Source organism: Ailuropoda melanoleuca, chromosome 5 (genome assembly GCF_002007445.2).
Source record: "Ailuropoda melanoleuca isolate Jingjing chromosome 5, ASM200744v2, whole genome shotgun sequence".
NCBI lineage: Eukaryota > Metazoa > Chordata > Mammalia > Carnivora > Ursidae > Ailuropoda > Ailuropoda melanoleuca.
In genome coordinates, this window is record NC_048222.1 from 51,926,811 (window position 1) to 51,938,869 (window position 12,059).

Sequence of the window (12,059 nt, forward strand, 5' to 3'; positions counted from 1 at the left end):
ATGTACAAAGTGCATTCCCCCCCCCCGATGGTTCTAAACAAAAAACGGGACTCTGTTTCGTGTTGTTCCTCTGCAACCAGCAGCATAAGTCGAGAACCTCCAGTTTAATCTATGCTATGTTTATTTAGATGAATACAAACTAGCAGAGAGCAACTGGCAATAAGTTAACACTAGCCCTTTTGTCCAAGAGAGGGATTTTTAATCAGAGAACTGTGAGCAAGTTGTGAGGTAACGGTTTGTGAACGTGCCCAGTTGTAACACAAGTCTATTTTAATGAATAGCATTGTAATGTCTAGCTGTATCCTGTAACACAATGCTGTACTCTGAAAATAGCTAGGAGTTTTCGCTACACTGTTCACACATGCTGGATAAGAGATGCTTCTCCCAGTGAAGCATGGAGACAATGGACATGGTTTAAATTTAGACGATAAATTAATTTTTCACTCTTTCATATGCTTTCACATATAAATATAAAAGGAATTATATGGAAACAACTTGTAAGTTACATTTTGAGGTCCATCCATATTCAGCCCACACCACAATAAATTTTGGTCAAACTCTGGCTATGAAAAATTGATGCACACAACACAATGCCTTTGGGTTTCCAGCAGAAAATTAAATTATTGCACTTACTAAGAGAGAGGAGAAGATTGATCTTTTAAGAGCTATATCAACAAGCATAGAAAACATAAAAAGAAATTCTGTTAACCCCAAACCTCCTGAAGCATCTATTTAATTGAACCTTGGAGGAGCGTAAGTATATATCTTTCTTTGAAAACACATGTTACAACATAGGTTTCATACACGTTTTCTAGAGACAAAGGAATCAAGTATAAGGGCAGAGTAACATGGATAATACGGAGAGAGTACAGGCTCAATCTGACACACTCTGAGAACACTGCCATACAACTATCTTGTGTGTCTATGGATGGCACAGCTCTAGAGATATGCATGCGGGGCACTTTTCTCTGAGGGCAAACAGAGGACCTGGGATGCATAATTCAGGGGTACTGTAATCTTACCTTGATGGTAGCCAAGACCACCTCCATTACAGCGCACTGTCTTGGAGTCAGACCCTTGGCATCCTCTCGAATCATGTGCTCCTAGAAAACAGGTTAACAATTACTTCTAAATCAACAAGTTCATTCATTTAACAACTGTTTTTCAAATGGAATCTGCATAATCCCCATATGGACACACCTGAGATGATTATTTTGTCATATATTCAATAAATATCCTCTTTTCCAAAAGAAGAAATGCTGAACCTTGATTCCTTTGTGGCTTTACTTTTCACTTGCAAGTTTATGTTAGGAAAAAAAGAGAGAAACCTGGAAATATGTGTCAGAGCTTTTTCACCTTATGTTCTGTCACTTTGAGGAAGATCAATCATGACAGGGATTTAGGAGGTGAATTTCAGCCTCTTTCAATTACTACTGATAAAATCTACTTTAAGTATAATGCCCCCAATTTATTCTCTTTCTTGATCCCCTTAATGCTTAGTTATTCCTAAGAAAAGCCCCCAAGAGTTAACTGATTATGGACCTGCAGATTTTCAATATTTTAAAATCTTTTTTTCAATATTTTAGAGCTGATTTCCGTATTTACAGTGGCTTTTCCTCACTGTTCACTATGAACTGTCTCAACACATCATTCAAAACTTCTCTAGGGAAAAGATGGTAGAAAGTTGAAGATGGTCATAAAGGAAAAAGAAATCTAAGAGAAAAATTCAAAAATTCCTGATCCCCCAAATTGTCTCCCCAGAGCTGCCACTATTCTGGTCAACAATGTTCAACAGATATTTATTGTTTAGTATAACTTGTTCAGTAAAAGAAAGACTTTTGTCCTCCTGAAGCTTAACTGCTAACTAAGATAGGTGCCTTTTTGTGCATTAGAGGAAAGCCCGTGTGGATGGACACAGCTCTGGGAACGCAGGCTTGACTAATAGATCGATCAGTGCCTTTCCTCGGTAATAACAGGTGCCTCTTCTCTATGGCACACAGTTCTACATCAACACGTACAGCGTGGCAGGTGGAGCGTGGGCTCTATTTCAGTGGTCATTTGCTCCCTTAGCCAGGCACTTTTGTGCAATGCACAAATTGTGCAATCCCCAGTGGCTCACCCTATTCTAGCCCTTTTCTTATTCTGTTATTTGGTAGATGCCACGACTTTCTGAAGACAATCTTGATCCATGTCTCACTCAAGTTTGCAGTCTTTCAGTACCTATCTCGGCAATCATAACCTGCTAGGAATTCAATATACTTCTGGTAAATGAATTGTACTTCTTTCAAGTACAATGTTGTAGGCTTCAATATACTTGAATGAAATCATACTCCTTTGAAGATTTTTGAAAAAATGGTATACAATGCTCCAAGGATCTGTGACATCTCACTGTATCTTTGTTACGGGATTTTCAACACAAACATATGTGTCCATTTAATGTTTTAAAAATAGGAATATTAGGGGCGCCTGGGTAGCACAGCAGTTAAGCGTCTGCCTTCAGCTCAGGGCATGATCCCAGTGTTCTGGGATCGAGCCCCACATCAGGCTCCTCCACTGGGAGCCTGCTTCTCCCTCTCCCACTCCCCCTGCTTGTGTTCCCTCTCTCACTGCCTCTCTCTCTAATAAATAAGTAAAATCTTAAAAAAAAATAGGAATATTAACTACCCATTGAGACTCAAACAGTAATGGAAAATGTTTACTAAATTATAGGTGGAAATGTTTTAGGATAAATAAGTACATATCTCTCTGGCTTCAACTCTTACTGTGTTATAGAAAAATATAATTTTTGCAAGAAATAATTTTCTGAGATTTAAAAATAGCTCATTAAAATAAGGGAGTCTTTGAAAGAGGCTGGCAATGAGTTACTGCTTGCTTGCAGTAAATTTACAGTTTCTGAGGTAGTAATTGGTTTTGATATTGTATCACCTGTCCATGAACATTTTTTTTTCAAAAAAATGGCAAATAAATCTGATCCCATTAAATAGTAATAAGTTGGGCATACATAATATAGCTACATTATGAAGTTCCAGAGTGTGAAGTAATGTGTCAAATGGATGAATAAATACTTCTTTAATGGATTAATCCTAAATCGTAGTCAAATGCAGAAAAACAATTTCCCTCATTGTTCTATTTTTCCCTGACTCTATGTTATTTTAAGTAACTTAGTTGTTAATATTTCCATATAGGATTTCTGAATTTATCCAACTCTGCTTTCAAACTAATATATAAATATTGCAAAGACCGAGTGTGTTTTAAATGAAAATAAAAATGGAAGTGACATTTTAGTAAAATAAGGGAAAAGGGCTTTGTAAAACTTGAAGTTCTTTATTGTGGCCAGAGTTTTAATTTCGTGTAATATTGTAGAGGCCTTATTGTTCTGTAATTCAAATAATAACCCTTTTAGGACATTTTATTAACAATTTGTTTTTAGTTTATCACTGTCTTGAAGTTTGGAAGTTGCAAAGGGACCTAAGGTGTTATGTAAACTCTGATTTCTCCCACCTAGCATATATGTGCCCTCTGGGGAGCTCTCTCTCTCCCACTCAGAGTTCATAAGACTCAGGCAGAGCTGACTGCAGCCCCAGCTCAGAGGCTGGTATGTGAGTTAAGCCTGTGTCACAATGGTTGGCTTTGGAGTGGTGATAACACTCTCAGAGACCAGGATGTGCTGGAGGGATTTGTTGGAATTCCTCACATCAAGCTGGGTGTTCTTTCTACAACATTTCAAGCTCAAAGATGTTAGATATACAGCAGAGACAACCATCTTACAAATAGGAAGGTAGATTTGTAATAGCCATACATCACACAAGGAAAGAACAGAGTTGAGAGATACTAACTGGGTTCCATAACATACTTTGAGCTCCTAATCAAGCAGTGATGGAAAGCAGAGTTATCTAGGACTATAAAATTTCATGTAGCAATAAATACCTTCCTTGCTTATGTTAGTCTGGCTTTCCATCACTTGGAACTGAAAACAGTTCTGGCTGATAAAACTTCCAATTCAGGAAACTGAAGCTGTGGGAGATGGAGTATGTTTCCTAACATCACACAGATGCTAGAAACATGGCCAGGACCATTTCTTTTGTAATGAGATACTATACTTTTCACATTCATGGTTTTATATGAGAAATTTCAACCCTGTGTAAATCCATTTTTCAAAATAGAGAATATAAATCCCAGGAAGATAATAAGAGAGATAAAGGAAGGGATCAAGATCTAAGTCCCAAAGCAATACTGTGGAGTAACATCTACTTTTTACCTTTCCTCCGAACCATCAACATAACTGAATACCGGTGAGAAGCAATTTTATGTGATGTCTTTTAAATGGATTATTGGCTTTTAATTTTTTTTTCTGAGCAAGGGGATAATATAGGGCACTGAAATTATAGGACACCTATTTTGTCTAAGTAATTATGCAGTCGAATGGATTATTCTTCCCCTGTGTTATACACACAAAGCAATCCCAGTGCTACCTAACTCTGAGCTGCCAGCCTCTGTGCGTGGGTGGTGGCATACTCTTTGCAATTACTATTCAAAGATAATGTGTGCATTTTCTCATTTATCCTCACAACAATACTATAAACCAAGTGTTAAAATGTTCTGCACTTCATAAATGCCAAATCTGAGGATTAAAAAGTTTAAATACTTTGGCCAATGTCACACAGTTGGAAGCAATTGAGGTAGAATTTGAACTAAGGTGGTCTGTGTCTGGAACGATATGCTATGAGAAGGAAATGGAATTAAAACAACACGTATTTCTACTATAGGAACAATGTTGGCCTGTATGTCATCCATTGATGAATGAATGAAGAAAATGTGGTAATCTTATTTGGCCCTTAAGAAGGAGGAAATCTACCCATATGCAACAAAATGGAAGAAACCGGAGGACATTATTCTAAGTAAAAAATCAGTTAAAGAAGCATAATATATATTTTAACCAGTCAAGGTCCTATTCTAGAAGGACAGAAGCTGATGTTTCCTGCACAACTGCACAGTCCTATGAATCTCAGCAGTAATAAAGGGTAGTGTTATTTAGTCAGCAAATCCTCATTTATAATGTGTTTGAATATATTGACAAGTTCAAGATTTGCTTTGATGAGTTTCATTTTCCCACACTAGCTTTCTTGCCTTTAAGATTTTTCTAGACTTTACTAGATTTCCATGAAGCACTCCATTTTGCCTTTAGTCATACAAAGCCTGTTTAATATATGTAAGAAAATGTTATCTAATTTACCCCAAAAGCAGTAATGCTGAAAGCTATAACATGAAGTCAAAATTGCCCAGTTACCCTACCAATTGGAAAATATTAGAAATATTTGGGGGAAAAAAAACCCGTAAAATTCAGACCCTAAATTTTGACCTGACTCACCCTTAAAGTAGACTGTGGGATCACAGACATACATCTTAGTCCTGCCATGCTAGATACCATAACTAGTAAGAAGATTCTTTCTTGTAGAGCTGTAGTTAGATCATTATGTTTCACAGACAACCAATAATCCCTTTATTCTTATTACCTTCAGTTTGGATAATTGTCCAAGATCTTTAGCTGCGATGAAAATCATCTGAGGTCCCTAGAGATACACATAGAAAAGGCGAGAGAATACTCAGTCTTAAGATCTTCAGTAACAACAGAAATGTAGTCAATGGAAAATCTGATTTCCCTTCTTGTGACTTTTATGCCATACACACTTAACTGGTATTACACAGACTGGGTCAAAGATACCTAGTACTGCAGGCAACATAATTGTCCTCACAGGCATCCCGCTCCTGAGAATTTTAAGTCTGAGTTAATGCACGGGTTACTACTGATGTAGCTGGTTTAATGTAGCATCTGGATTAAATCAATGATCTCCAACGTTTATTTATTTTTAGTAGAAGCAGCTCCCTCGCTCCACTTGGCCCCCAAATAGATCTATGAAAACTTTCAAGATACAGAGCTGAGGAAGGTGAAACTGCTACAGACCTGCCCTCTGAACTCTTCCCAGAACTCCAAGGTCCTGGCAAGAGTTTGAAAAACAGAGGAATAAACCATACACAGCACTACTAGAATGAAAAACTAGAGGTATGTCTATTGGTAAAAGTGATGGAAAAGAACTAAATTTGGTACTAAGTTCATCAGCATCCTAGAATATTTTCTTAAGAGGGAAAATCAACTATTCTGGAATAACATTCTTCACTTTTTTAGTGGATCCTGTGAATTTATTAGGAAATAACAGACTACAATCCCCACCATGGTGCCCAGAACATACCAGAAGCTCAAAGATCACATAGTGAATGGATGAATGACAGATACTGCTTGATACTTTGAGAACTCAATGCTAGAGAAAACTGAGGTGATGGTAAGCTTTCCTAGGGAAGACCTTATAGAAAAAATGAAATGTCATATATAATTTCTGCTTTAGCATGATGTATGTATTTTTTGAGAAACGTCATTCTACAAAATTGTGCTTTAGAAAGAATAGGGCTCATGGGGAAAATAGCAGTGGGCAGCAGAGTCGAGCTCATGCAATTTTATTACCAATGAATGATCAAGAACGATAAGTGCTACTTTGGGAGATAGCTTGTATGGCACACAGGATGCTCAGTGAGGCTGATGGCTGCCACAGGGAGTATGAAAAATGCAAAATAATTAATAACCCAAATGAACAACCACAAAACGAGAGATTACAAATGTGGGCTGGGGTAGTACCCACACCAGTGGAACTCTCAGCACAGGGAGGGTAGCCTGCCAGGTATGAGAGCTATACAAGCTTCATCTGTTTGGATGGAAGAACCATAGAGAAGTGTGCCTTCCACCCTGATGTAGTAGCCGAACTGAGTGCTCTTTCCCTTTCTGCTGAACTTACAGGTCTAATTCAGAGCCTCCCACCTAGGAAAATTTATACATAAACCAACTCAACTTCCAGATTATACTGACGTCACTCCCCTGATTACCAATTACATGATAGCTAACTGGGGTTATAGAAATGCGTTATGTATTGTAGCAGAATCAAGTGTGCATGTATGTTTATATATGCAATTTGGTTTTCCATATGTATATAGGCTATAAAAGATTTCATCACTCGCTGGCAGGAAATCAAAAACTTGAATCTTTGAACACTTTATAAGAAAACATTTTCTATATAATTTCATTAGATCAATATGGACTGAGTGTACATGATTAATGGTGTAAAAACATTTGAGTTTAGTTTATAATTATTCATTATTTGCATCAACTTATCTTCCTCAGTCACAGAAAAAAAACAGTTGCTCCATAACAGGTGCATGCTAGGGTTCTTTCTTTTTTTTTTGTTTGACTCAGCTGGGACTGTGTATCCACTTGACTATTGTCTGTCTTTGCCGATAGATTATCTTCTTGGTTCCTTTTCATTTCACTATGTATGAAACAGTCCTGTTCTTTGGATCCACTGAAGGGTGTCTCCTCTATTAACCTCCAAGTGGAAAGGTAATAGATGAAAGTAAAATGGAAAGGAGAAAAATATTCCATATAGCAGTGTTGGATTTATCATCTTAAACTATGTTTTAGGAAAAAAAAACACAATGGGGTTACTCTATCCTAAATTTATGTCCCTGGGGTTTCACAGTAAAATTAAATTTAAAAATTATGTGTATAGACCAGATAATGTTGTAAGCTCAACTTTCATACTTTTTTTTTTCAAAAAAAATGAAGATCTGTATGTCAAGGAAGTGTGAAGTTTGATTGTTATTGACACTATTTAAAATTGATCTGTATAGGAAGATGTCATTTGAATGATCATTGTTTAGTCACTGTCTACCAAAGACTTCTTCCCAAAATAGATTTAATAATTATTTTAGCTGGATGAAAACCATTCACTTAAAGTACAATTAGATGGGTTACTAAAAGTATAATCAAGGGAGAGAGGAACAGATGAAACAAACATTCCATAGACACACCAAGGAAACAACTACATCTGTACAACTAACTCTGTAAACAACCTGAAGACTGGCAGAACAGACTTCCAGAGCTGGTTGTAGAGAGAAGTCCCTATCGAAAAGGATAGGAGGGGCAGAGAGGCAATCAGGAACCAAACACCTGGCATGACTCACTACAAATAGGAGGGACATCACAGGCTAGCGAAGTCCCCATAACATCTGGTTTTGAAAACTGGCAAGGCTTAACTCTGGGAGCACTGGAGGGTGATAGGAAACCAAGTCCTTGCTCTTACAGAGGCAGCAAGTTAAATAACTTGGCCAGAACCACAGAAGCAGTAGTTTGAAAAGTGCCCAGGGTATACATGAAGATTGATTGGCCAATTTTAGGATGTGTGCCAGAGGGTCAGCGATCTGCAGGAGATTTCTCTGGAAACAAAAGTGGCCAGTGCAATTTTTCTTGCCCTCAGCCTGAATAGCCAGATACCTGTGGGAGTCAATGTTAACATACTCTATCTACCTTGCCAGCAATGCATGCCCCATCCCAGTGCCCCTCTGGATTAGCTCTTGCCCTTGGAATGGGAGATAACCCCACACACCAGCATGTGCATAGTTTCTGCAGCTGGACCTCTAAATGGCTGCACAGGGAGCAAGCACTGCCCTTCGGTGTGCAAGCAGCTCTCAGGGTGCATTTGCAGATAGCTAGGATGAGTGTTGGCCCCACCCAACAGTGAGCTCACAGCAGTCACAGCTCAGCCACAACAGAAGGGTACACACAGCCCACACAGGGCACAACCCTGGGGCACCTAGTTCTAGTGACCAGAAGAGACTGTGCTAAGGGGACCGTGGGACCTCTTCTATACAAAAGTAGGAAATGAAGGTGACCTACTTAATACATAAAAACAAACACAGAGTTAGACAAAATGAGACAGATAAATATATCTCAAATGAAAGAACAGGACAAACATCACAGAAAAAGAGCTAAACATAATAAATGTTTAAAGTAATGGTCATAAAGATTCTCACCAGATTTGAGAAAACAGTAGATGAACTCAATGAGGATTTCAAAAAGGAGATAGAAAATATAAAAAGGAACCAGTCAGAGCTGAAGAATACAATAACTGAGATGAAAAATACACTAGAAGAATGGATTAGCAATCTGGAAGACAGGGTCGTGGAAACCATCCAAGCTGAGCACCATAAAGTAAAACCCGAGACTAATACCATCAAGAGGAATAAAGTTTGAATTTTAGGCATCCCTGAAAGAGAAGAGAGAGGAAAGGGGATTCAAAAATTTCCTAATCTGGGGAAGACATTCAGGTCTAGGAAGCACAGAAAGCCCCTTACAAGATGAAACCAAGGATGTACACAATTAAAATGGCAAAATGTAATGATAAGGAGAGAATCTGGCAGGCATTATGAGAAAAGAAAACAGTTATATGCAAGGGGAACACTGTAAAGCTATCAGCTGATTTTTCAACAGAAACTTCAGGCCAGAGTGCTGAAAGGAAAAAATCTACAATGAAAAATATTCTACTTGATAAGGTTATCATTCAGAATGAAAGAGAATTTCCCAACAAACAAAATTTAAAGGAGTTTATTATCACAAAACCGGCCTTACAAGAAATGTTGAAGAAATGTTTAAGTGGAAAAAAAGGGCAGAAATAGAAGAAAATTATGAAAGGAAAAAATTTCACAGGTAAAACCAAAACTATGGTAAAGGTAGTAGACTAATCACCTATAAAACCAGTATGGGTATGAAAACACAAAAATAGAAAATCAATTCTATCTACCAAAATAGGTCGAGGGATACACAAAATAAAAAGATTTAAAATATGACATCTTTAACAAAAATGTGGAGGTGGGAGTAAAAATTTAGTGCTTTTAGAATGTGTTCAAACTTGAGTGACCACAAACTTAACATTTGCTATATATATATGAACCCAATGGTAACCACAAATCAAAACCTATAAGATATACAATAAATAAAAAGAAATTCAAGCATAACACTAAAGAAAACCATTGAACCACAGAGAGCAAAAGAAGAAAGGAACAAAGAACTATGAAAACATCCAGAAAACAACAAACTGGAAGTAAGTACATACCTATCAATAATTGCTTTAAAAGTAAACGGACTAAATGCTCCAATCGAATGATATGAGATGACTCAATGGATTAAAAAAATAAAAAAGACCATCTATATGCTGCCTGCAAGAAACTCACTTCAGACCTAAAGACACACCAAGACTGAAAGAGAAGGGATGAAAAAAGATATTCAGTGCAATTGGAAGCAGAAAGCAAGCTAGAGTAGCAATACGTACATCAGATGAAATGGACTTTAAAACAAAGACTGCACAGCAAGAGTCAGAGGAGGACCTTACATAAAGACAAAAGGATCAATCCAGCAAGAGGATGTGACACTTGTACATATCCATGCACCAAACACAGAAGAATGGAAATACATAAAGCAAACATTAACAGTCATAAAGAAATTAACATAAGTAAATCATGCAGACAGCAAATCAAAGGACACAGTGGCTTTCAAGAACCCATTCGACCAAATGGATTTAACAGGGATATGCAGAACATTCCATCTCAAAACAGAAGAATGTACATTTTTTTTCAAGTGCACATGGACTATTCTCCAGGGCAGATAGATCACACGGTAGGCCACAAAACAAGTCTCAATAAATTTAAGAAGATCGATATCATTATTAAGCATCTTTTCAAACCAAAGTCGTATGAAGCTAGAAATTAATCACAATTGACAAAAATGAAAAAAAACCATGAAGGCTAAAAACATGCTACTTACCAACCAATTTGTCAACAGAGAAATCAAAGAAAAAATACATGGAAACAAATGAAAATGAAAATATAACAGTCCAAAACCTTTGGGATACAACAAAAGCAGTTCTAAGTTTATAGCAATACAAGCCTGCATCAAGAAACAAGGATAACCTCAAATAAACTAACATTACACCTGCAAGAACTAGAAAAAGAACAAAACCCAAAGTTAGTAGGAATAAAATAATAAATATCAGAGTAGAAATAATCATTAAAACCAAGATCTAGTTCTTTAAAAAGATAAACAAAATTGATAAAAGCTTTAGTCAGACACATCAAGATAAAAGGAGGGCTCAAATTAAATCAGAAATGAAGGAAGAGAAATAACAGACACTAAAGAATTACAAAGGATTATGAGAATACTGTGAAAACTTACATGTCCTAGAAAAAAATGGATAAATTCCTAGAAACATCCAAAACTGAATCAGGAAGAAATAGAAAATTTGAATGGACTAATTACTAGTAATGAAATTGAATCAGTAATCAAAAAACTCCCAACAATCAAAAGTCCAAGATTAGATGTCTTCACAAATGAATTCAACAAACATTTAAATAAGAGTTAATACCTTTTCTTCTCAAAGTATTCCAAAAAATACAAGAGGAAAGAAAACTTCCAAATTCATTCTATGAGGCTGGCATAACCCTGATACCAAAACCAGATAGACACTCAAAAAAAAAAAAAAAAAAAAAAAAAAAAACCNAAAAAAAAAAAAAAAAAAAATAGAACCACAGGCCAATATCCCTGATGAACATGGATGTAAAAATCCTCAGCTAAATGTTAGCAAACTGAAATCAACAAAAATTAGAAAATTACCACAATCAGGGGTGCCTGGGTGACTCAGTTGGTTAAATGTCTGACTCTTGGTTTTGGCTCATGTCATGATCTCAGGGTCATGAGATCAAGCCCCACATCAGGCTCTAGGCTCAGTGGGGAGTCTGCTTGAGATTTTCTCCTCCCCCCTCTCAAATAAATAAATAAATCTTTCTAAAAAATTACCAAAATCAGGTGGGATTTATTCCAGGGATGCAAGGAAGTGTTTAATATTTGCAAATCAATAGATTGATACATCACATTAACCAGGGGAAGGATAAAAACCATGTAGGCATCTCAATGGATAGAGAAAAAGCATTTGACAAAATACAACATAATAAAGGCCATATATGAAAAACCCACAGCTGATATCCTCAGTGGGGAAAAAAATAAAAGCTTTTCTTTTATGATCAGGAACAAGATGATCTCACCACTTTTACTCAACACAGCACTGGAAGTCCTAGCTTCACAACTGGATAAGAAAAAGAAATAAAAGACATCCAAATTGGTGAGG

General features: G+C 36.8%; 1 protein-coding gene across 1 annotated transcript in view; it reads right to left on the bottom strand.

Moving 5' to 3' along the window:
* UNC13C (unc-13 homolog C) overlaps positions 1-12,059 on the bottom strand; it is a 586,721-nt gene that overhangs the window by 56,799 nt on the left and 517,863 nt on the right. The window contains exons 28-30 of the mRNA XM_034661708.1: positions 10,505-10,637; positions 5,514-5,570; positions 1,023-1,103 (exon numbers count right to left, since the gene is read on the bottom strand). Of these exons, the coding sequence (XP_034517599.1) occupies positions 1,023-1,103; positions 5,514-5,570; positions 10,505-10,637 (271 nt within the window). The remainder of the gene's footprint in view (positions 1-1,022; positions 1,104-5,513; positions 5,571-10,504; positions 10,638-12,059) is intronic.